Genomic DNA, 26,610 nt, shown 5'->3' with positions numbered 1-26,610 from the left:
TACTGGGCTTGATTTGTGACTCAATATGTGATCTATCCTGGAGAATGTTCCATGTACACTTGAGAAGAAAGTGTAATCTGCTGTTTTTGGATGGCATGTCCTATAAATATCAATTAAATCTATCTGGTCTATTGTGTCATTTAAAACTTGTGTTTCCTTATTAGTTTTCTGTCTGGATGATCTGTCCATTGGTGTAAGTGAGGTGTTAAAGTCTCCCACTATTATTGTGTTACTGTTGATTTCCTCTTTTATAGCTGTTAGCGGTTGCCTTATGTATTGAGGTGCTCCTGTGTTGGGTGCATATGTATTTATAATTGTTATATCTTCTTCTTGGATTGATCCCTTGATCATTATGTAGTGTCCTTCCTTGTCTCTTGTAACATTTTTTATTTTAAAGTCTATTTTATCTGATATGAATATTGCTACTCCAACTTTCTTTTGATTTCCATTTGCATGGAATATCTTTTTCCATCCCCTCACTTTCATTCTGTATGTGTCCCTAGGTCTAAAGTGGGTCTCTTGTAGACAACATATATATGGGTCTTGTTTATGTATCCATTCAGCAAGCCTGTGTCTTTTGGTTGGAGCATTTAATCCATTCACGTTTAAGGTAATTATCGATATGTATGTTCCTATTACCATTTTGTTAATTGTTATGGGTTTGTTTTTGTAGGTCCTTTTCTTCTCTTGTGTTTCCACTTAGAGAAGTTCCTTTAGCATTTGTTGTAGAGCTGGTTTGGTGGTGCTGAATTCTCTTAGCTTTTGCTTGTCTGTAAAGTTTTTGATTTCTCCATCTAATCTGAATGAGATCCTTGCCAGGTAGAGTAATCTTGGTTTAGGTTCTTCCCTTTCATCCCTTTAAATATATCACACCACTACCTTCTGGCTTGTAGAGTTTCTGCTGAGAAATCAGCTGTTAACCTTATGGGAGTTCCCTTGTATGTTATTTGTCGTTTTTCCCTTGCTGCTTTCAGTAATTTTTCTTTGTCTTTAATTTTTGTCAATTTGATTACTGTGTGTCTTGGTGTGTTTCTCCTTGGGTTTATCCTGCCTGGGACTCTCTGTGCTTCCCAGGATAGTCCTTGGGACCATCCTGCCTGGGACTCTCTGGACTTGGGTGGCTATTTCCTTTCCCATGTTAGGGAAGTTTTTGACTGTAATCGCTTCAAATATTTTCTCAGGTACTTTCTCTCTCTCTTCTCCTTCTGGGACCCCTATAATGTGAATGTTGGTGCATTTAATGTTGTCTCAGATGTCTCTTAGGCTGTCTTCATTTCTTTTAATTCTTTTTTCTTTATTCTGTTTCACGGCACTGAATTCCACCATTCTGTCTTCCAGGTCACTTATCTGTTTTTCTGCCTCAGTTATTCTGCTATTGATTCCTTCTAGTGTATCTTTCATTTCAGTTATTGTATTGTTCATCTCTGTTTGTTTGTTCTTTAATTCTTCTAGATGTTTGTTCTTTAATTCTTCTAGGTCTTCATTAAACATTTCCTGCATCTTCTTGATCTTTGCCTCCATTCTTTTTCCAAGGTCCTGGATCATCTTCACTCTCATTATCCTGAATTCTTTTTCTGGAAGGTTGCCTATCTCCACTTCATTTAGTTGTTTGTCTGGGGTTTTTTCCTGTTCCTTCATCTGGTACAAAGTCCTCTTCCTTTTTCATTTTGTCTCTCTTTCTGTGAATGTGGTTTTTCTTCTACAGGCTGCAGGATTGTAGTTCTTCTTGCTTCTGCCGTCTGCCCTCTCCCTGCATCTATTTCTAAGGGAATTTTATTCTTCTAGATTAATCACATTCTGTCTTAATATCCTGTAATCTGTGGACTAAATTAAAATTTAACTAGAACCAAAACACATATAAAATAATAAGGAAAATTGGTTAGGGGAGAAGAAGTGGGGCAGGGCAGGGGAGGAAAAACCATGTTAATACATATAAAAATAAATACCTAACAGATAGAGTTAACAGATATACACAAATTGGATGAATGCTTAGTGGCCAAATTTTAAAACAAATACTTTGACAAAGGTCAGACCAAAGCTAAATATTACCATCATAGGACTTCTGGGATTTAACAATAAATCTCAAATATTATCAAAATGTTTAAATTAGTATTATAAATTTTAGAGGCCTACTTAAAAGTTTTTAAAAATTTTTATTGGAGTATAGTTGCTTTACAATAATGTGTTAGTTTCTACTGTACAGCAAAGTGAATCAGCTATATGTATACATATATCCCCTCTTTTTTGGATTTCCTTCCCATTTAGGTCACCACAGAGCATTGAATAGAGTTCCCTATGCTATACAGTAGGTTTTCATTAGTTATCTATTTTATACATAGTATCAATAGTGTATATATGTCAATCCCAATCTCCCAATTCATCCAACCCCTCCCCCAAAGTTTTTATAGTGCAGAACAACATTCTCAGCCACTGGCTTACTCTTGTGCTCACCATATTGCACATTAGGAATACTAAATCATCACTTGCTTTCAACTGAAGTTGGAAGAGTAGCAAGACTTTTGTTTCTAGCTCTGCCAACAGTCTTTGGCTGATGGGAATGGTCCCACTGCAGTATAAAGCTTTCCTTCTTCTCTAACCATAATTGACTAAAGTAAAGACTCATTTTCAACTCCTGGCCTTGAAGATTGGTAAATCATGACAATGCACTTTCTCTGAAGCACCTCACACACTGAAGCCCTGTGCACTGCTCGGAAGTGCTTTCTGCATATTTTCAGAGATAGACATAAGATTGGAGTAGTGATTTGTGCTCTTCCATTTCTAGCATTTTAGCCTGATTTTCAGCTTCAGACAATCACTTAAGAAAATTCTGTCCTCAAATCTTGAAAGTAGAAATTTTTCAGGGAACAATATGATTCATTTGACTAGAGAGAAGAAAACATGTTTTGGAGACTTCAGTGTTCTCCACCCACTTTCTTCTCTTCTTCATACCTTTTCTATTCTTCATCACGCCTGGATCACAAATGATTGTCATGATCCACGTGATTTTGGAGGGTTTTTTTGCCTGTGAAATGTTGAGGTGGCAGAGTTGATATTCTACTTTAAAATTAAAATTCAGCACCACAAAATATGAAGAAATCTCTAATAGGACTTAAAAACAAACAAACAAAAACCCTAAGGCCTAAACGTAATTAATATTGGATTGGCCAAAAAGTTCGTTCGGGATTTTCTGTACGATCTTACCCAAAAACCCAAACGAAGTTTTTGGCCAACCCAATACAAAAAAATTACAGTGTTACTGGCCAGAGCCAGAACCGAATTCAGGTTTGGCTGCTTGCCACTCAGAAGGCCAATACTTGAGAGACAAGTGTTGGTTAAAAAGGAAAAGTTGTTTTATTCAGGAAGATGACGAACTAGTGTTCCCAAAACCATCCCCTTTGTTAGAGGACAAAGGTTTTAAATGGGAGTTTCAGTGGTGTACAGGCAGGGGGGCTACCTGTAGAACAGCACAGTTAGCTCTGGTAATCATCTCAAAACTAGTTGTGTGGTGGTCTGGTTAGTGTCATGTTGATGGCTTTATGCACAATTAATCTTCTACTCCAAGGTCAGTTTGCTCCCATTTCCTTGAAGCCAGCTCCTGGAATTGTGCAAGCCACAGATTCAGTACTGCTCAAGATGGAACAGCTTATGTCATGGCTCCAGTCTGGTCATCATACAGTTAGCTTTTTCCCTCTGGTGGCAATTTTATTTATTTATTTTTTTTTATTTTTTATTTTTTTTTATATTTCTCCCACATGATTCTGTTATTAGGTGTACATAAGGGTTTATTTTGGTTTTATTTTTTCCAGTTTGTGTATGTTCACATTGACAAGCTTTTCCTACTGATGTCTTCCGTTATAGAAATCAGACATGTCTACAAATATTTTATTCTAGTTGTTTTATAGTTTATTTTAGGGTATTTAGTATTTTAATTGATTTGTAGTTTACTTGTGTCTTCCATCACTCCTAAGCATAATAAAATCATCCTTATGTAGGTATAAGAAATATTCACATGTATTTTATTTTATTTTTTCAAAATCTGTTTTATTTATTTATTTATTTTTTTAATAAATCTTTACTGGAGTATAATTGCTTCACAATACTGTGGTAGTTTCTATTGTACAACAAAATGAATCAGCCATATGCATACATATATCCCCATATCCCCTCCCTCTTGAGCCTCTCTGCCACCCTCTGTATCCCACCTCTCTAGGTCATCGAAAAGCACCGAGCTGATCTCCATGTGCTATGCTGCTGCTTCCCACTAGCTAACTACTTTACATTTGGTAGTGTATATATGTCGCTGCTACTCTCACTTCACCCCAGCTTCCCCCTCTGGTGGCAATTTTAGTATCTGCAAGACAACTCAAGAATGTGCACCAGACACTGTTATCTATGTCCTTTAGGGAGGAACTAAAGATTCTGTGACAGCTATATGGCTGATCTGTTGTGTACATTGTTACCAGTTCTCCTGGCCCAACTGCTATCTTTTGTTACTGTATGTTCACATTCTTCCAGTCCTTAACTCTTGAGCTAGCCTTTTGTGACTCATGGGAGGCCTGGGAGACTAAAGCTTTTCTACAAACAAGAGGCAGACAGAGGATATGGCAGTGGAGGGGGGTGGGGGCAGGTCTGTCTGGGGAACTCTCCATAGGGTCCTGCTCCGTTACAATATAAATTCCTGGACGTCCCTGGTGGTCCAGTGGCTAAGACTCTGTGCTTCCAATGCGGGGGGCCCGGATTCAATCCCTGGTCAGGGAACTAGGTCCCATATGCCGCAACTAAGAGTTCACATGCCACAACTAAAAGATCCCGCATGCTGCAACTAAGACCCAGCACAGCCAAATAAATAAATAAATAAACAAACAAATAAATATTAAAAAAATATTCTTAAAGGAAACACATTTGCCTACTATTATGCTTCAGCCCATTGTAGAAGAGGAACATAAGAAAAAGGGAGTAAAGAACAGCCAGAAGACAGAAGACAATGAGGCAGACACAGGAGTGGTAGCTGGTCAAACATCCATCCCTGGGGAACTAGATTTGGGGAAGCACGAGGTGCTGACCTTGCACTTGAGAGTAAGTGCATACTTAAATTTTGAGCCCTGAGTACCTTGTTTACCTGACCCTAGATTGGTACTTCTGAGTTTCCTTTAGTATGCATGCAGCAAGGATGCAAGTTGTGAGACAGTGGTCTTCTATGGGTCTTGTTGCAGTGGGGCAAGATGACCCTACAGCAGAGGCTGCAGATGTATTACTGGAAAAGGAAGTGGAGTAAAGGACAGAGATTCAGGGAATAGGAAGGGCGATTGAGACAATGTTCCCAAGAGCATTTTTTTTTTTTTTTTTTGGATTCTTCTCTCTAGCAGCCCTCCATCCTCCTGCCCCAATATGGACTAGTCTCCCAAGCCAGATGTAGAGATGCCATTGTGTCTTTCAACACCTTCTCTCCTGTGTTGGGTCCCCTCTTACTGGTGTATTACTAGACAATTTTGGAGAGTATCCTCCGCTAGCTTCCTGAAAAAAGGTGCATGGGAGTTTACTTTTTGAAACTTTACATGGCTGAAACATTTTTTATTTCATCATCAAATCCCATTGATAATTTGGCTGGGAATAGAACTATGCATTGAAAATTATGTTCTTACAGAATGTTGAAGGTAACACTCCATTATCTTCTGTTTCCAGTATGGTTTGAGAAACCAGAGAACATGCTTATTTCTTATGTTTTACTGTGTCCTGTTCTCCACCTCTTGCCCTGTCCCCAAATCTCTTAGAATTTTTTTTTTTTAGGAATTTACTCTTGCTATATAACTTTCTATATTTATTTTGCTGGGTAATCTGAGAGTATTAATGAAAATACTTAAAGTTTTCTCTTAAATTCCTTTTTAAAAAAAATTATTTGTTTAGGTCTCTGCCTTTCATGTTGAAGATCTTAGTAAAATACTTAGTGATCCCAAGCTGCGCATTCATGATAAAAAGTGAGGCACTAAATATCTGATTGGCTTTCTCTGTTTCTGGCCACAGTGGAATAACAATGACCAGATTTATTTCTTCTACTTGAAACAAAACAAAACAAAAAACAGAAAGATGTATAAAACAATGGTTTTCAGACAGTCAGCATTAGGCAGCATGGGACAATGATTTCTGAGAACAGGAAAAATACACAACATAAGCCCTACAAATGTCCCAGCTTACTGGGTTTAGTAAGATTGCAGAATATAAGTTCAATACCAAAAAAAGGAATTGTATTTGTACATACTAGCTTACACAGAAGTTGAAATTTTAAAACAATACTATTTATGGTCATGTCACAAATGTGAAGTACTTAGGAATAAATTTGTCAATGGATGTGCAAGACCTGTATATTGAAAACTCAAAACACTGGTGAGAGAAATTAAAGACATAAATAAATGGAGAAATATACTATGTTTGCTGATCAGAAGACTCAATGTTATCAAGAAGGCAATTCCTTTCAAATTGATCTGTAGAGTCAGTGAAATCTCAATCAAAATCCCAGCAGGTATTTTTGCAGAAATTGGCAAGCGGTTTCTAATGTTCAGATGGAAATGCAAAGAGACTAGGATAGCCAAAGCAATTCTGTAAAAGAACAAAGTTGGAGGACTCACAGTACCTGATCTCAAGCCTTATAATAAACTACGGTTATCAAGACAGTGAGCTATTAAAGTAAAGCTAAACATATAGGTCAATGGAACAGAATAGGGATATGGTCATATATGACATATACAGTCAATTGATTTTTGACAAAGGTATCAAGGCAATTCAATGAGGAATAGATAATCTCAGTTAATTATCCTGGGACAACTGGATTGTCATATGCCAAAAAAAAAAAAAAAAAAGAACTTTTACCCTTACCCTTACCTAATACCATAAATAAAAATTGACTAAAAATTAACCATATACCTAATGTAGGGTTAAAACTATAAAGTTTCTAAAAGAAAACATAAGAGAAACTCTTAGTAGCCTTGCATAGGCAAAGATTTCTTAAGAGACAAAAAGTATGAATTCTAAGAGAAAAATTTGTTAAACTGGACTTCATCTAAATTAATGACTTTTGCTCTTTAAAAGACACTGTCAAGAAAATGAAAAAGCAAGCTATAGAGTGAAATATTCACAAAACACATATCTGACAAAGGATTTGTATCTAGAATATACCAAGAACTCTCAAAACTCAATAACACAAGACAAACAACCCAATTAAAAAATGGGCAAAATATTTGAACAGACACTTAACAAAAGAAGATATGCGGATGGCGAATAAGTACATGAAAAGATGCTCAGCACTATTAGTCATTAGGAAAATGCAAATTAAAACCACAATGAAATACCATTACATACCCACTAGAATGGCTTAAAGTAAAAGACTGTCATACCGAATGTTGCAAGGATGCAGATCAACTGGAATTCTCAAACAATGTTGGAAGGAATGTAAAACAAAACAATCACTTTGAAAAACAGTTTAACAATTTCTTAAAAAGTTAAGCATACACCTATGTTGTGGCCCAGCTATTCCAATCCTGATATTTACCCAAAGAAATGAATGCATATGTTCACCCAAAGACTTGTACATGAATGTTCATAGCACTTTATTTCTAATATTCCAAATGTCCGTCAATCAGTGAATGGCTAAACAAATTGTGGTATATCCATATAACAGAACACTACTCAGCTATATAACAGTGAATTATTAATATATGCAACAATATGGCCAAATCTCAAAATTATTATGGTGGATAAAAGAGGTGAAACAAAAAACGTACATACTGTGTGATCCCACATATATAAAATTCTAGAAAGTACAAATTATTCTGTAGGACCAAAAGGCTAATTTTGCCTGGGCACTGGGGGGAAGTGGTGGGTCAGGGAGGACCAGATCACAAAGGAACAAGAGGAAACATTTTAGAATGATCGAAATGTTTATTATCTTGATTTTACAAGTGTAGACATAGGAAAAAATCAAATTGTACATATGAATATATGCAGTGTATTGTATGTTAATATACCTCAATAAAACTTGGGAGGGAACTCCCTGGCGGTCCAGTGGTTAGGACTCTGTGCTTTCACTGCCGAGGGCCCCAGTTCAATCCCTGGTGGGGGAACTAAGATCCCAAAAGCTGCGCAGCACGGCCAAAAAATAAATAAATAAAATAAAAATTGGGAAAAAAACGTTGATTGGCTTCTTTGTGTGTGCAGATTGATTCAAAAGCTCACTGTGTTGAACTGTCTCTAGGGTTTTCTCTGCTGGAGAGGAATACTCACTGTTACTTGTACTCAGCCTAATCCCAAATTTATTAATATTTCAGTAATTAATGTTCCTTTAAGTATGCACAAACTACTTACACAACTAATAAAGTCATAATTTTGCAAATGAGTTTTCTCCAAGCATTCAAACATCAATTGCAAATTTAGTCAGTTAAATTCTTTGCAAGTCTAATGCCTTAGATTCCTTTAAATGCAGTAATTACTTTAAAGGCAAGGAAAATATTTATATAATAGTTCAATGATTACAAAAGTGATTGGAATACTGATAATAAACATGATGAAAGAGTAAGTACTCTTTGTTTCAGGGCCCAGCAGTAAGGGATTGGAGAAACACGAAACAGTCGCCAACACTCAATGCACGAATTACTCTGTTTATTGGACACAGCACCCAACACAGGTTAGTCAAAGTAGGGAAAAGGGTGTATGAACCACTCCAGGGAGAAGCACGGGGAGGAGGCATCTCAGCATGTGCAGTGGTCTGGCAACGGGTTTCCCGACAAGCATGAATGGGAAGTCACCTTCTGCTCCAGCAAGACCTCAGGCAGTGTCCGTCTGGAACACCTCTCAGCAGCACGGAGTCGGGTCCTCCAGCGAAGGGGCTTCAAGTCACTAAGTCTAGTGGGCTCTTCTTAAGGAGTAACAGTTACCTTTAGGGAAGAGATCTTGACACTATCAGTTGCTCCTTGTGTTCCACTAATGGACATTGCCCATCAAACTTCTTATCAAAAGTAATACTCTTTATTTTATTTTATTTTATTTATTTATGTTTGGCTGCTTTGGGTCTTCGTTGCTGTGTGCGGGCGTTCTCTAGTTGCGGCGAGCGGGGGCTACTCTTCTTTGAGGTGAGCGGGCTTCTCATTGTGGTGGCTTCTCTTGTTGCGGAGCACGGGGTCTAGGTGCACAGGCTTCAGTAATACTTTTTTTTTTTTTTTTGGCCGTGCCACATGGCTTGTGGAATTTTAGTTCCCGACCAGGGATTTAACCCGGGCCTCAGCAGTGAGAGCACAGAGTCCTAACCAGTGGACCACTGAGGAATTCCCTCAAAAGTAATAATGTTAGTTTATCACTCTAAGACACTCGAACTCTTCCAGCAGATGTTTCAAAATCACTAATATGGAAGTTCACATTGGCCACCGTGATTCCATTTTGAACTACTTAACATGGCTTAACACAACTTAAATGCTATACATTTCACACAAGACGAGTAGGAATCATAACACAGAAGAAATCACATCACAAGTACTAAAACTATGGATTTAAATTTATTTTTTCATTATGTTGGTGTTTATCCTTCCCATACCTTTGGCCTATTTCTTATTTCTATTTCTAAAACTGTGCCCAGGGGCACAGTTTTAATTAAACCCAAAGAAGCCATGTTTATTCTCAGACAGGCCAAGCTGGTGGATTCAGGAGGACCACTGACGTTTCAGGACAGGAAACAAGTTGCCTGGGAGGCTCTCCCAGGATGATTTGCCCTCAGTCCATCACCCAGTCTGCTAGTTCCCTTATAGGCCATTACATCAGGAAAATTTACAATGATCCATCCTGACCAAACAGAAGGAGTCTGATTTCTTCAACCCTAGTTGTGTTTTTTTGGAAGTACTTGTCCTGAACATCTCCAGAACACAGACTAAATAGCACATTTCACGACTCCTTGTTTCGAAACATGGCCTGATACGGTTTGCTTAACTTAAGCTTTTGGTCAAGCTGTTTCACCAAAACTCATAGAAGCAGAAAGTAGAATGGTCGCTGCCTGGCACTGTGGGGAAAGAGAAACAGGGAGTTGTTGTTTAATGGATGGCAAGTTTCAGTCATGCGTGGTGAAAAAGTTCTAGAGATCTGTAGTGCAACAATGTGCATAGAGTTAATAATACGCTACTGTACTCTTACAATTTTGCTGAGAGGGTAGATTTAAAAATTTGTTAGAGGGACTTCCCTGGCAGTCCAATGGTTAGGACTCTGGGCTTCCACTGCAGGGGGCCCAGGTTCAATCCCTGGTTGGGGAACTAAGATTCCACATCCCACATGCCACGCGGTGTGGCTAAAAAAAACTTTAAATTAAAAAAAATTTGGGGCTTCCCTGGTGGTGCAGTGGTTGGGAGTCCGCCTGCCAATGCGGGGGACATGGGTTCGAGCCCTGGTCTGGGAGGATCCCGCATGCCGCGGAGCAACTGGGCCCGTGTGCCATAGCTTCTGAGCCTGCGCTATGGAGCCTGCGAGCCACAACTGCTGAGCCCGCGTGCCACAGCTGCTGAGGCCTGCGTACCTGGAGCCTGTGCTCCGCGGCAGGAGGGGCCACCACAATGAGAGGCCCGCACACCGCAATGAGGAGTGGACCTCACTCGCCACGGCTAGAGAAAGCCTGCGTGGAGCAGCGAAGACCCAACGCAGTCAAAAATAAATAAATAAATTTATAAAAAAAAAAAAACTTGTTAGAGCATGTGTTTTTCACCACAATTTTTTTTTCCTTGTTGGCTATTTATTTTAAATATAGCGGTGTGTACATGTCGATCCCAAACTCCCTAGCTATTCCTTCCCCCAACCCTTCCCTTCGGTAACCATAGGTTAGTTCTCTAAGTCTGAGTCTGTTTCTGTTTTGTAAATAAGTTCATTTGTATCTTTTTTTTTTTTTTTTAGATTCTGCATATAAGCGATATCATATGATATTTCTCTTTCTCTGGCTGACTTATTTCACTCAGTATGACAATCTCTAGGTCCATCCATGTTGCTTTTCACCACAATTTAAAAACAAAACAAAACAAAACTTTTCTCTTACATTAACACTAAGACAAAAATGACAGTGACAAGAAGTATCAGAAGGTCTGTTCTCTGAGGATTTTCCCTTTTTCCAGAAAGGGAACCTTTGGACTCCCTGCCCGGAGGCTACACAGATGCTGGCATCCCAGGAGCAAGGCAACCTCCTTGGAGTTTCGCCGTTCCACATGCAAACTTGCCCTGAATCCCCTTCTTTCTGTCTGGATCTTCACTCTTGCCTTCTGCTAAGCCTAGTGTCCTCTGATCCAGAGCCTCTCTTCCTTCAGTTTCTTTAGGGAATAGGTCCTGTCTCCATAAGGGAGAGAGGGGGCAAGGTTGAGTGCTGGCAGGATGGGTATAGGAGACAATCCACAGAGGTGTCCACCTGGATTAGCAACAGGTTTTCAACACATTTCAAGGATTTCAGCTTGCTCATCGTTCCTTCCACAGGACCTGATGCCTTTTAGGCAAATCACTCACCTTTCGTGGGTATATATGGCCAAACCTATCAGATACCTACTTGATATCTAGTTCCTCCTTGTTCTCTGCTAACGGGATATCAGTTAGCTTTAAGACAACCAGGTGCGCAGCCTCAGGCAAGGTACTTACTTTCCCAGCCTCCCGTGTAGCCACAGAGACCAAATATAACCACTTTTGTTGTAGGCAGCAGTCTGCTGGAGAGACTTTTAAAAATGTTTGTTTTCCCAATAGAAAGGGATGGATGTGACTGTCATGAGGCTTCTCCTTTACCCATTCTTTCTTTGATGCAGACATGATACCTGGAGCTGCAGGGATCAACTTGTGACCATGAGGCAAGCAAAAGTCAACTAGCTAAGGACTGCTGAGCAGAAAGATAGAACCCGGCATAGGTGAATAGCTGAACTAATGCTGGAAACCACTTTCCTCTGGACCTCTTCTGATATGAGAAAAGTAAACCCTGGATATTGAAGCCTCTGCTTGTTACATATTCCATTACATGCAGCTGAACACATCCCTAACTGACATCTCTTTCCCCAGGCACTTAGATGGTACCTTTCTCCATGCCGCTGTCAGTCTTCATTCTTCCATCTATTTTCTAGCTTCCCAAATGGGGCTTAACTCTTTCCTCATTTGCTGTTATTCTGTTCTTAAAAAATATATTTAAAGGTAACATCCTTTTAGTGGGAATTTGAGGGAAGACAAAATAGGAAATAAATCTGTAGTTAACATTTCCAGTGTTTGACTGGAAGTCCCTCTACCACCTCCCTGCTCCTAGTCTTCCCCACTTGGTCCACATTCTAGTTTGAGAAATCTTTCTAAATTGCAAGTTTTACCATGGTGTTCATCTGCTTAAATCCATTTGTTTTTGTTACATAAGAGTAACAGTGAGTTGCCCCAAGACTTGATAGTAAGAGTTAAACTCCACGCGGGATGGATCTGATTAGTTATTTTTTCCAAGATCCTAATATATTGCCCTGAGAGGAAGAATGAGCCCATATCCCACCGTTCCCACCTGGGGAAAATCACAGGCTACCATTGCTAATTGGCGTGTGTTGTATCCCTGGATGCAGTACAAATGAAAAGGTAATTGAGACCCGCTATTTAAAAAGATTTTGTGCAAAAGAGGTGAGGAGTGGAGCCCAATAGAGATGAATAAATGAAATGTGAAGTCAGTAATGAGCTTGTTATTACTGCCTGACATAAACTAGCTGGACAGAATGGGGTTTCTTGTTAGGGAGGAGAGAGAGATAATAACAGTGATTGCGTGTCCACTGTGATGTGTACCCACAGACGGCCTTCAGCTAATCAGCCCCTTCAGGGATTACCTGAACTGTGTAGACAGAAGTCAAGCCCCTTCCTGGGGCAGCCCACATCCAGTAACTGATTGACAGAGGGTGTCTGAGTCAGCTCAGGCTGCTGTAACAAATGCCATAGACGGGGTCGCTTAAACAACACACGTTTATTTTCTTGCTGTTCTGGAAGCTGGAAGTCCAAGGTCAGGGTGCCAGCACAGTCAGTTTCTTGGTGAGAGCTCTCTTCCTGACTTGCAGATGGCCACCTTCTCACTGTGTTCTCACACGGTGGGGAGAGAAAGAGCTCTGGGGCACACTAGTCCCATCACAGGGTGCCACCCTCATAACCACATCTCAATTTAATAACCTTCCCAATGCCTCACCTCCGAATACCATCACTTGGGGGTTAGGGCTTTGACAATGAATTTGGGAAGGACGCAAACATTCGGTTCATAACAGAGGGGAAAGAATGCCTGGCCATATTAGCCCTATTTGGGACAATCCTGAAGGGTCATTCTAGCTTCAGAGCTAATCTGGATTTGTGCAAAACTTACTGTCCCCAGGAATAGTAATTTACACATGCTTTGCAATTTACAAGTAGCTTTTGACCTCATGTTCTCAGTACCTTCTTTAATCCCCATGAACAACATTGTGAGGGATCACTATTTTTCTGCCTTAAAGGATAAGGGAACTGAAGGTCAGAGAGGGTACTTGCCCAGGACCTTATGGCTTGTTAAAAATAAGGTTGGAACTGACCTTTAAGAAGGGTGAGTAGAACTGAAAAAAACAAAACAAAACAAAGAAACAAAAAACAAACCAGGCCTGTTCTGTAGGCTGGGTTGGAGAATTTGGTACCCACAGCCAGACCACTCATGCTTCTATTTTCTATAGCAAGGCTGCACTGTCATTTCTGAGAGTGTTCTCATTTAGATGCCAACATGTTCACAAGTTATACTCCAAGGCCAGAGGCACTCAAAACATCAAAGAGACCAGCAGAATTTTAAAATGTTGGCTGCTTAATGAGTTTTCAGGTTTTCTCTCCCGGAAAGTAACAGGCGAAGCTGCTGTAATTCTTTCCAAGCAATATGGCACCTAGGACACAGAGATGCCAATAGTCTCCTTAGCAACCACCCAAAATTGAGTTGCTAGAAGATGAAATCCTGATCTCTATTCGTGCAACAGATCACATGGGGTCAGGCACTGTTTATCTCTCTAGCAGAAACCACAAGTCACTGGGATTTTAACTACATCCTTCAGATCAGTAAGAAAAGAAGTAAACAGGAGAAATGAGGGCAGTTACTAACAAGCATGCAGTGAACATAAAACATTCAGCTAGCTCCTTTGAAGCGTACTTTTGTAAAGTGTGCTTCAGAAGCCATTGCTTACACACACACACACACACACACACACACACACACACACACACAGTCTTTAGGGCTTCAAACACTGCCTTCTCTTCATTATAATTCTAAACCCACAAACCAAGCTCATTTGTGAATGCTTGGTTTGGGAGGATTTTTCAGTTACATAGTCGTTTGACCATTATATGTTTGCCTCATCCAGCATTGCTTTTAACAGTCTTGCTTCCCCAGAGACCTTAATATTGAGCAATCCTGGAGTCAAACTGAAACCAAAGGGTATAAATCAATGTTATCCCTTTTCATTAAAATAGCCTTGCTGTGGTAACAGGCGGTGACTGGTCATGTAACCAACTGCTGAGTCCTTGACAGATGGGGGTCTAAATTATATTTTCTGTTGTCTGTCAGAACTCTGCTTCAGTTATTCATTTAACAAATATTTATTGATATGTTCTTGATATTAATATATGTCAGGTGCTCATTAAAATTTTAAAGGACTGTTAAACAGTGGTATAATTATTATGACAAAAATTCCCCCAACAAATAATCTGAACCATGTTGTTTAAGCACATTTGTATAGATTTACAGGACCAAAGATGTTACAGCCAAATAGCACAAGATATGCATAAAAAGCGGAAAACATTTTGCAAGGGTTAAAAAAGAAGTGATCTTATAAAATCGACAAAGTATTTTGTGTTAAAAATCAATTTTTTCCTTCAGCCTTTAAAAAGAGTTGCCTTGTAAATCTGACCTCTGAGGGAAAGGAAATGACATTTAAAATAATAGCTTTAGCTTTTTCTTCACGACTGCTAAATGAAGGAGTCAGACCAAAGGCAGGCAGCCTGGGGCACCTGGGACCAGTGAATAGGAATGGAGGTTAGTTCTGATGTACTGTACTTCTTTTTCATCTTTCTTTTTCTTTTTTCTGTCCTTTTATTCTCCTCCCCATTTTCTTTTTTTACTGCCTAAAGGCCTATTCATGAAATTTAAAAGATAAAAAATGTTTCTAGACCTGTGGCTAGTGGCAAATAGTAAGTCTTGGCTTTGTTGTTATAGGTGAAACTCTGCCATTCCTCTGCCATTTTTTCTAGCACCATGGCTTGTCATTGGAGATGTAACTTTGCAAGACACAACAGTGGATGCCTGACATGCTGTCAGAATCTCACTGTTTCCAAAATACTGTGAACTTTCCCAGCGATTTGTGGAGCAATTTTGAAATTCGAGTCAGAGAACCTTGGAATGCTTAAAGAGACAATTTGTAGCAAGCTGTCAGCGGCAGCAGTTGGTGTTTTAATGTATATACGCATACTTCTACTCCAGTTTTAGGGTAGAGTTATAATCTTGAAGGAATTTCCACACACACCCCACCCCGCTTTCTCTGGCACCTGTTTTTCTATTCAGAGTTTCATGGTACTGTCATCATGTGATGGTAGGAGAAGAGCTAGAGAAAAATAATTCTACCTGTCAAAGAATTAGATTTTAAAAATGTAAAGCTTTAGAGCTGGAAGAGAACTGAAAGTTTCTGACTTGCCTTGTTCACTGCTCTATCCCCAGTGCAATGAATATTTATTGAATAATGAGTATATGAATCAACCACCCCCATCCCACCTCCATTCTCAAAGTTTCAAGTGCATATGAATCACCTGGGGATGTTTAAAATGCAGATTCTGATTCAGTAGGTCTAGGATAGGACTTTAAATTCTGCATTTCTCACAAAGCTCTGAAGTGATATGATATTGTTAGTCTGGGGACCACACTTTGAATAATGAGGCTCTAAACCATAAATTTTAAACTTCCCATTAGTATTTTCATCTTAAAACATACACAGCTGAATTTTCCTATGGTAGTGGCTATTTTGTTTTATTCATTAGAGTAGAGATTTTTAAATTGGATTGTGTTATAATTGTTGCGTTTACAAATGGGCACTTGGGGACCGTATGCATACTAAATAAACTGACTCATCTAGTTGCTGAGAGAAAGAGAGAGAGGAACAGGTGGAAAGCTAGCCTTGTTATCCTAGCCATGGAAATCATATAATTTCACTTTCATAGCATTCCTTTTGTTTGAAGTGAGTCACTGTATCAAGGGGTAGGGGTCCTAGGCTTCACATTTTGAAGAAAGGAGTATCAAAGAATTGGGATATATTTTATTTTATTTTTCAATTTTAATATTATTTTATTGAAATTTAGTTGATTTACAATGTTGTGTTAATTTCTGCTTTACAGCAAAGTGATTCAGTTATACATATATATATATATACATTCTTTTTAAAATATTCTTTTCCATTATGGTTTGTCATAGGATGTTGAATGTAGTTCTCTGTGCTCTACAGTAGGACCTTGTTTTTTTTACCTATTCCCTATATAAAAGCTGACATCTGCCAACCCCAAACTCCCACTCCATCCCTCCCGCAACCCCCACCCCCTCGGCAATCACCAGCCTGTTCTCTACGTCCATGATTCTGTTTCTGTTTCATAGATAGGTTCATTTGTGCCATATTTTTTTTAATTTAATTTAATTAATTTTTTTATTGTAGTATAGTTGATTTACAGTGCTCTGCCAATCTGCTATACAGCAAAGTGACTCAGTTATACACATACAGACATTCTTTTTTTACTATTCTTTTCCATTATGGTTTATCACAGGACATTGAATATAGTTCCCTGTGCTGTACAGTAGGACCTTATTGTTTATCCATCCTGTATATAATAGTTTACATCTGCTAGTTTACGTCTGCACTCCTAGTCCTTCCCTTCCCCACCCCCTCCCCCTTGGCAACCACAAGTCTGTTCTCTATGTCTGTGAGTCTGTTTCTGTTTTGTAGATAGGTTCGTTTGTGCTATATTTTAGATTCCACATATAAGTGATATCATATGGTATTTGGCTTCCTGACTTACTTCACTTAGTATGATAATCTCTAGTTGCATTCACATTGCTGCAGATGGCATTATTTCATTCTTTTTTATGGCTGAGTAGTATTCCATTGTATATATGTACCACATCTTCTTTATCCATTCATCTATCAATGGACATTTAGGTTGTTTCCATGTTTTGGCTATTGTGAATAGTGCTGCTATGAACATTGGGGTGCATGTATCTTTTTGAATTAGAGTTTTGTCTGGATACATGCCCAGGAGTGGGATTGCTGGATCATGTGGTAATTCTATTTTTACTTTTCTGAGGAACCTCCATACTATTTTCCACAGTGGCTGCACCAACTTACGTTCCCACCAACAGTGTGGGAGGGTTCCCCTTTCTCCACACCCTCTCCAGCATTTGTTATTTGTAGACTTTTTAATGATGGCCATTCTGACTGGTGTGAGGTGGTACCTCATTGTAGTTTTGATTTGCATTTCTCTAATAATTAGCGATGTTGAGCATCTTTTCCTGTGCCTATTGGCCATCTGTATTTCTTCTTCGGAGAAATGTCTATTTAGGCCTTCTGCCCATTTTTCGATTGGGTTGTTTGTTTTTTTGTTGTTGAGTTGTATGAGCTGTTTTTATATTTTGGAAATTAAGCCCTTGTCGGTCGCATCGTTTGCAAATATTTTCTCCCATTCTGTAGGTTTTTTCATTTTGTTTATGGTTTCCTTTGCTGTGCAAAAGCTTGTAAGTTTGATTAGGTTGGGATATATTTTAAAACCACTCCAGAGTCATAGCCAATGGCAGCAACAGGAGTTGCCCAGGAAGATAGGCAGTAACTCACGTCCAATAGTAGCTTGCTCTGGCATTCTCTCAATAGAAGTATTATAGTTTTCCTTTTTCTTGGCTGGTGGAATTTAAATAGTACATAGAAAGTTCATCTACATTCAAATAGTAACATAGCAGGTGCAACATACTTGCTCTAGTCTGCCTAGTCACACAAGAGGATATTGGTTAAATCTGTCTGGATATGGAGAGGAATTTTTATCCCGACATTTGTCTCTCTACCACCTGCCAACCCCACCACTACAACCAATACGGAAAATCAGGACTGTTAAGTTCACTTTGTAAATCATCAGTGACCCAAGAAAAGACAGACAGATGGGGGCGGGGGGTGGGAGAGAGAGAGAGAGAGATGTTTTAGTCATTGAGGGAAGAGATTCTTGGAAAGAATTCTCATACAATAAATGAATAATCTGAGTCTAAAGATTCACAGTAATTATTTTATTTAGAAGATGATAGAAGAGAAAAAAATCCATTGAAAACAAATCTGCATTAGAGCTAAAAAAAAAATGCTCAATTATAGCTCTTGTAAGACTAATGGTCAATTCTTCATCTGGGTTCTTAGTGAGTATTGGATTCCTGATTTACAAAGAGCCTGTTTGACCCCAGGGAAAGCAATTAACATCCTTTTCACAAGAAAGCATTCATGGCTCAAGGTCTCTGCAAGCTGGAAGGAATTGCAAAAGAATCAACATAACAAAATCAGTTTTAATGTGTGATTTACATAATGCTCTTTGGATTCAGGAAATAGGCAATTCTGATTATCTTGTTAATGAGGAGTACATAGGAACAAAAGGATATAAAATAATAAGTAATTGCTAAGGGCGTTCTCTCCTGCTAGAGTTGAATCTGAGCCTTGAAGCCAGAAAAATAAAATAGCAGTGGAGCAGAGATATCACTAACTACTGACTCCTCTCAGGAGTCATTCCATCTTCATCAGTTCTGTCCTCCCAGAGGACAGTAAACAAATAGCTTGTTTACTGGTCCTGAGGCATTGCAGAGATGTGTCCACATGGGGCAGCTACTTACAGAGCAGACTTGTGACCCAGCCTAGTTTATCCCCATGCAGAGCCGAACTTTTGTGCAAACTGAATGGAGTTACTCTGCACTTGATTCTCTTAGTTTAGCAAAGACAGTGCTTTTCTTTCTGGATGCTTGAGAGGCAAATGCTGTAGAAATCTATTATGTGTAGAAACAAAAACAATTAGGCTATCAGCCAGGAGCAAATTTGGGAGCTCCAATTTTAATAGGCCATGGAAGCTCTTCTTGGTGGGTGATCAAAGGATGTTGCAGGAAAATAAAACAGAAAAAGCTATGGCTTTGGGGTTGAAGGATAAAGAGGACGCAAGACTGGGCATCAGAGTACTACAGGTGGATTGAGAGCCGAACTCCCTGGAGTACTCCTCCAGCCTAAAAGTGTCTCTGTTAATGTAGGTAAAAATGTTTAATGTAGTACCTAAGAGATAGTCCATCCAAATAAACCCATACACAGTAACCTTGAGTCATTGTGTCAGTGAATCCACATGGGGAGCCTAAGCCAATGGTGGGTGGGTCAGTGGTTAATGTGCCTCAACCCCTCAGCCCTGGTCCCCACTGGCTCCTCAGGGGCAGCCTCTGTCCCAGGACAGCAGCGACTCAGCCCAGCACCTGCAATATAACAGTTTTGCAATCCCTAATGAATTATTGGGTCTAAGCAATACTCATCGATGGTTGCCAACATCGCAAGAAGAAAGAAAGCTAGATGTGATCTCTCTCTGGCTGGAAGTGCACAAGAGCACACAGGAAGTAAATCATCTTCACCTCTACCAAAATCAAGCCCGAGTCTGATCATGCCTCAAGATCTAACTAGCAGTTTGTAGGAAATAAAAGGGAAGGAGAAACATCATAAATGATACCCTCAGATGCAATGAGTAAAATACAGAATGTAGAAAAGTGTATAGTTAAAGAACTATATCTAAGAAACTAATCTAGTTTCTTTAACAACGAGGCTGAGACAGAGAGAGAGTGAGAACTAAGAGACGTTTCAACCAGTCACAACATATGGCCCTTATTTGCATCCCAATTCAGACTACAATTTTTTTTTTTTATTTTAGGTGTTTTTTAAAATTGTGGTACAATATACAGAACATTTACCATCTTATCCATTCAGTGGCATTAAGTTCATTCACATTTTTGTGCAACCATCACCCTCATCCAGCTCCAAAATTCTCGCATCTTGCAAGACTGAAACTCTGTACTCATTAAACTACAACTCCCATTCCCCCCTCCTCCTAGCCCCTGACAACCTCTATTCTACCTTTTTTTCTACCATGTTTTTATGAGTTTGACTACTCTAGGTACCTCTTGTCCGTGGAATCACACATACTTATCTTTCTGTGACTGGCTTATTTCACTTAGAATAATGTCATCGAGGTTCATCCGTGTTGCAGCATGTGACAGAATTTCATTCCTTTTTTAACGCTGAATAATACCCCATTGTATGTATAGACCACATTTTGTTTGTCCATTCATCCGTTCTTGGACACTTGAGTTGCTTCCACCTCTTGGCTCTTGTGAATAATGCTGCCATGAAAAAAAAATATTTTGAAGCTCTGGCCAAAGTGATGTATAATTCTTTTCCCCTTTTCCTTTTCCTGCTGGTTGGAAGATGCAGACTTTGTGGTCCATCATTCAGAGGAGGACAACACCCCAGAGATGACGAAATAATAAGATGGAAGAACCCTAGGTCCCCAACAACTACATGGAGCAGAGCCATCATCAACTCAGTTGTTACATGAGAGAGAAGTAAAAAATGCATTGACAAAGCTATTGCAAGAGCTCTACTTATAGAAAGGAGCCTTAAACTGAACTTTCGACTCTACCCATTGATGGGTAGGCACATCCTTGCCTTAGCTAATATTTTCACCTCACCCTGCATGTGAAAACTATTCCTGTCCCTGATGTTTGTGTATTTGGGTGGGAAGTCAGATCCATCAACAAGGAAGGGCCTCGCTTTTGCTCTTAGCAGGAATATGGACATAATTCCTCATTGATATTCAGCACGCATGGCCTCCCTGGCTTTGAAATCTGAACACTAGTGAGGATCCATCTGTTTAATATGATATTTTAGGACTTACTGTTATTTGTGATTTTTATCTGGGCACTTTGATCAAGGGTTTCAGTGCTGTTTCCTAACTATAATTTTATTTAATATATAAAGTATGATATAAATGTTTTGGTAAATCATATATGAAAACAAATTGGATTTCATTACAGCAATGACAAATTAAATTTTCTCATGCTTTATTTAACACTTTATTCCCAGAGTAATCCCTAATGGGCAATTAAACTGACTTACTGAGACTGAGGGCTTCTAGCAGGCCACAGTAACCATATGTTACATCAGACATAAGACACTTAACAAAAGCAATTCAACTGAATTGTGTTATCCATCAGGGAAAATACATGCAGAGTCTTGTCTCATCTCCCAGAAGGAGCAAATCTATGTGTGTTTATGTGTGTGTGTTTTGTTCTGTTTTCTTGTACTGAGTTATCACTTGGTAAATGGTCCTATTTTTTTTTCATTGAAGTATAGTTGATTTACAAAATTTCATTAGTTTCAGATGTATAATGCAGTGATTCAATATTTTTATAGATTATACCCCAGTTAAAGTTATTACAAAATAATGTCTGTATTTCCCTGTACTATACAATATATCCTTGTTGTTTATTTTATACATAATAGTTTGTATCTCTTAATCCCCTTCCCCATCTCCTCCCTCCCCCCTCCCCTCTCCCCACCAGTAACCACTAGTTTGTTCTCTATATCTGTGAGTCCTTTTCTGTTTTGTTATATTCATTTGTTTGTTTTAATTTTTAGATTCCACTTGTAAGTGATAACATACAGTATTTGTCTTTCTCTGTCTGAATTATTTCAGTACACATAATACCTTCTAGATCTAGAACGCTGTTGCAAATGGAGGAATTTCATTCTTTTATATGGCTGAGTAGTATTCCATTATATATATTTATATATATATATATATACACACACATATATATATCACATCTTTACCCATTCATCTGTTGATGGACCCTTAGGTTTCTTCCATATCTTGGCTACTGTAAATAATGCTGCTATGAACATTGGGGTGCATGTATCTTTTTGAATTAGTATTTTTGTTTTCTTCAAATATATACCCGAGAGGGGAATTGCTGGATCACATATGGTAATTCTATTTTTAGTTTTTTGTTTTTTTTTAAGATTTATTTATTATTTATTTATTTATTTGGCTGCATGCAGTCTTAGTTGTGGCACATGGGATCTTCGTCGAGGCATGCGGGCTTCTCTCTAGTTGTGGCGTGCGGGTTTTCTCTCTCTAGTTGTGGCGCACAGGCTCCAGAGCGCGTGGGCTCTGTAGTTTGTGTCACGCAGGCTCTCTGGTTGAGGCATGCGAGCTCAGTAGTTGTGGTGCATGGGCTTAGTTGCCCCATGGCATGTGGGATCTTAGTTCCCCGACCAGGGATTGAACCCGCGTCCCCTGCATTGTAAGGCAGATTCTTTACCACTGAACCACCAGGGAAGTCCCTATTTTTAGTTTTTTTTTTTAATTTTTAAAAATATTTAATTAATTAATTTATTTGGCTGCACCAGGTCTTAGTTGCGGCACACAGGATCTTTGCTGTGGCACATGGATCTCTTAGTTGCAGCATGCAGACTCCTAGTTGCGGCATGCATGTGGGATCCAGTTCCCCAACCAGGGGTCGAACCCAGGCCCCCTGCATTGGGAATGCAGAGTCCCAGCCACTGGACCACAGGGAAGTCCCTATTTTTAGTTTTTTGAAGAACCTCCGTTCTGTTTTCTATAGTGGCTGCCCCAATTTACATTCCCACCAACAGCGTATAGTCCCTTTCCTCCATATCCTTGCCAACGTTTTTTATTTGTAGACTTTCTGATGATGGCCATTCTGACAGGTGTGAAGTGATATCTCATTGTGGTTTTGATTTGCATTTCTCTGATGATTAGTGATGTTGAGCATCTTTTCATGTGCCCATTTTCCATCTGTATGTTTTCTTTTTTTTTTTATTTTAAAGATTTTTTTGATGTGGACCATTTTTAAAGTCTTTATTGAATTTGTTACAATATTGCTTCTGTTTTATGTTTTGGATTTTTGGCCGTGAGGCATGTGGGATGCTAGCTCCCTGACCAGGAATCAAACCCACACCCCCTGCATTGTAAGGTGAAGTTTTAACCACTGGACCACAGGGAAGTCCCTGTATGTCTTCTTTGGAAAAATATCTATTCAGGTCTTCTGCCCAGTAAATGGTCCTATTTTGCTACACAGCAAGGAATCACAAAGCCTTGTCAATTCGACCTCCTAAATCTATCTATATGTTTCCAGTTCATCTACTTCTCTATATCTCCACTGCCACTTTCCTAATGCAAACCACTGCTCCTTCCAACGTGGATTAGTGCAGTAATGTCTGAACTAGTCTCTTGGTTTCCATTCTGGCCCCTTCCTATCCACTTTGTTTTTCCACAGTAGCTAAAGAGATCTTTTTTAAAATGTAAATCTGATTATTTTATACTCAGGCTTAAAACTCTTCTTCAGGGAATGCTCTGGCAGTCCAGTGGTTAGGACTCCACACTTTCACTACTGAGGGCCTGGGCTTGATCTCTGGTCAGGGAACTAAGATACCGCAAGCTGTGCAGCGCGGCCAAAAAAAAAACAACCTCTTCTTCAAGTTTATATTTGATCTGAACAAGGCCTGCAAGGCCTTGCATGGGCTGACCTCCCATTCCCTCTCCAACTGGTGGCACTGTCACTGCTTCCTCACTCACTCACTGTGCCCTGCCTGCTGGCATCCCCCCGCTCCACAGACACCAGCACATAGGTCCCTTTGGGGTTAGCAGATGCTACTCGGTTTTTCTTTGAAATGGGGGTATAGTTGTTTTATAATGTTGTGTTAGTTTCTGCTGTACAGCAAAGTGGAGTTCCCTGTGCTCTACAGCAGGTTCTCATGCTACTCCCTTTTCTCCAGAACACTAAGGATTAAATAAATTATACTGAACACCAAGATAATAAAACCAAAAACTCATCACTTCCCAATTATTTTACTGTATTTTACGATTGTCTATGCGCTCTATTTACATCTAATGTAGCCATAGGGTGAAAATACTATACCATGCCACGCTAATATGCCTCTCATCCAACTTCACACTGCAAATCAGGCAAACAGGGACTTCCCTGGAGGTCCAGTGGTTAGGACTCTGCAGTTCTACTGCAGGGGGCCCAGGTTCGATCCCTGGTCGGGGAACTAAGCCGCGAGGTGTGGCCAAAAAAAAAAAAATTTTTTTTTAATAAATAAATAAATAAACTGAATCCTCAAAAAAAAAAAAATTAGGCAAACATTACAAACCAGGGCTTTTTCTGGGGGTTAGAAAAAGCCAGTTGTTAAACATTTACCAGCACACCACTGCCTATAATAAATCTTTTGTGCTTCCTTTCAAATATTTGACCCAATATAATTAATGCAGTTACCACATAGTTTTCACATTGTAGTGTTAAGTCTTTTTTATTTATTTCACATTTAATCCTGTCAGAACTCTACAAGGTAGGTATAATAATCCCATTTTATAAGCTAGGAAGTAGGTGCCGAGATGATGAAATAATTAAGGGAGTAGGCAGCGGTGCTATAACTTGAAGCCATGACTCCACATCTCATGCTCAACAATGTGCTTGTGCTAACAACATGGAAACTATTGCAGGGAGTATTTCTTTTTGTTTGTGGATGACTGGGGAAGCAAGGACTCTGCCAGGGAAGGCAGGTATTCTGTGAAAGAGAGAACTGAGAGGACAAAGGGAGAGGCAGAGAGAATTTACAGATGGGATCATATAGCCCTGGTGTGATATCGAAGCAAAATTATCGACCTATACCATCACTAGTGTAGGGGAAATCTAATTAATGACCACATTGCCACATTCATTTGTAATTTTTGAATGAAAATCTTTATGTTAATAACCAATACAGAGTAAGTCTGGCTTATTGAGAAGGATTTTGCAAAAGTTACAAATTCCAGTTATAAATAAACACTAGGGATATAATGTACAACATGATAAATATAATTAACACTGCTGTATGTTATATATGAACATTGTCAAGAGGGTAAATCCTGAGTTCTCATCACACGAAAAGATATTTTCCTCTGTTTCTTTGATTTTGTTATGTATATGAGAAAATGGATGTTCACTAAACTTAATTGTGATAATCATTTCAGGTTGTAAGTCAAATCATTATGATGTATACCTTAAACTTATACAGTACTGTATGTCAATTATATCTCAATAAAATTGGAAGAAAAAAATTTTTTAAAAAGAAGGATTTTGTGATGGTGTTTTTCTGCCTATATGAATGCCGCTGAAGGTAATACTTCCTCTTGCTAGAATGTTTCTGAGTAAGTATGAACAAAGAGAATCTCTGGCCTAGAGGGACACTGGGCACCTATGGGAGGGCCAAGGACAAAATCTGAGAGTGGACTCAGCTACTGTTAATATCATTCTAACTCCCTCAACTCACTTGTAACATCTCTAATGACTGCTCCTTATCATCTAACGGCTACATGATAGAACTGTGGTGTTCTAAATTTACAAAACATGTCGTGGTCTTGAAAAATTTTCAGCCGTTAGTGAGTTCTTGAGCCTTCCCTCCTTGGCTTGCATTTGTGCCTTAAAAGATTTAATAAGAACTTGAGGGGGGTGGTCAAGGGCGCGGGCCGCCGGAACACGCTGAGTGGAGCGTGCGGCCAGCTCGTCTCAGCGCTGCGGGGGACACACGCAGAGCCGTCCGCGGGCGCCCAGAGTTGTCTGCACGCGTCGGTGTCGCGGCCGTCCACAGACAAGAGCGAGAGGACGAGGAAACCGCCCCGCGCCTTCGACCCAGCGCTGCTGCAGTTCCTGGTGTGCCCGCTCTCCAAGAAGCCACTCAGATATGAAGCATCGACCAATGAATTGATTAACGGAGAGTTAGGAATACCCTATCCAATTATTGATGGGATTCCTAATATGATACCACAGGCAGCTAGGATGACACATCAAAATAAGAAGCAAGAAGAAATGAAGCAGCAGTAGGTCATACTTAAAAACAACGACACAAGTAAATTTTCTAAATACCATCCACCTTTTAAAAAGTCAGAGTGGGGACTTCTCTGGTGGCGCAGTGGTTGAGAATCCGCCTAACAATGCAGGGGACACGGGTTTGAGCCCTGGTCCAGGATGATTCCACATGCCGCGGAGCAACTAAGCACGTACGCCACAACTACTGTGCTCTAGAGCCCGCGAGCCACAACTACTGAGCCCGTGAGCCACAACTACTGAGCCCGCGAGCCGCAACTACTGAAGCCAGCATGCCTAGGGCCCGTGCTCTGCAACAAGAGAAGCCACTGCAATGAGAAGCCCGCGCACCGCAACGAAGAGTAGCCCCTGCTCTCCACAACTAGAGAAAGACTGCATGCAGCAACGAAATAAATAAAATAAATAAATCTATTAAAAAAAAGTCAGAGTGGTGTGTAAAAAAGTGGAGGAAAAGAATGTTTCTGTCTCTTCCTACATTGACTGTCCTTATTCCATTGGTCTCTTTAGCAGGACTGTTATACTCGGCCTCTGTGGTGTGCTTTTACAGTCTGCTCTTGTTGATTACCATACCCATTTATGTGTTCTTCCACCTTTGGACTTGGATGGGTATTAAACTCTTCAGGCATAATTAA

The 26,610-nt window shown here is 39.6% G+C and overlaps 2 protein-coding genes and 1 non-coding gene across 3 annotated transcripts; all 3 read left to right on the top strand.

Moving 5' to 3' along the window:
• The first annotated feature begins 4,914 nt into the window (after window positions 1-4,914).
• On the top strand, window positions 4,915-25,975 carry LOC137751839 (protein preY, mitochondrial-like). Its single transcript, XM_068526514.1, has 3 exons — window positions 4,915-5,076; window positions 5,905-5,975; window positions 25,582-25,975. Exons 1-3 carry the CDS (start codon window positions 4,915-4,917, stop codon window positions 25,973-25,975), a joined length of 627 nt encoding a protein of 208 aa, XP_068382615.1.
• Window positions 24,092-24,164, top strand: TRNAR-UCU (transfer RNA arginine (anticodon UCU)). Its single transcript has one exon. It is a non-coding gene; the product is annotated as a tRNA-Arg (tRNA).
• A 458-nt stretch (window positions 25,976-26,433) lies between the features above and the next one.
• Window positions 26,434-26,610, top strand: LOC137752171 (phosphatidylinositol N-acetylglucosaminyltransferase subunit Y-like). Its single transcript, XM_068526908.1, has one exon. The coding sequence runs from the start codon at window positions 26,434-26,436 to the stop codon at window positions 26,608-26,610; it is 177 nt and encodes a 58-aa protein (XP_068383009.1).

The sequence above is a fragment of the Eschrichtius robustus genome, chromosome 18, assembly GCF_028021215.1.
Source record: "Eschrichtius robustus isolate mEscRob2 chromosome 18, mEscRob2.pri, whole genome shotgun sequence".
NCBI lineage: Eukaryota > Metazoa > Chordata > Mammalia > Artiodactyla > Eschrichtiidae > Eschrichtius > Eschrichtius robustus.
This window is presented reverse-complemented; position numbering and strand designations above follow the sequence as displayed.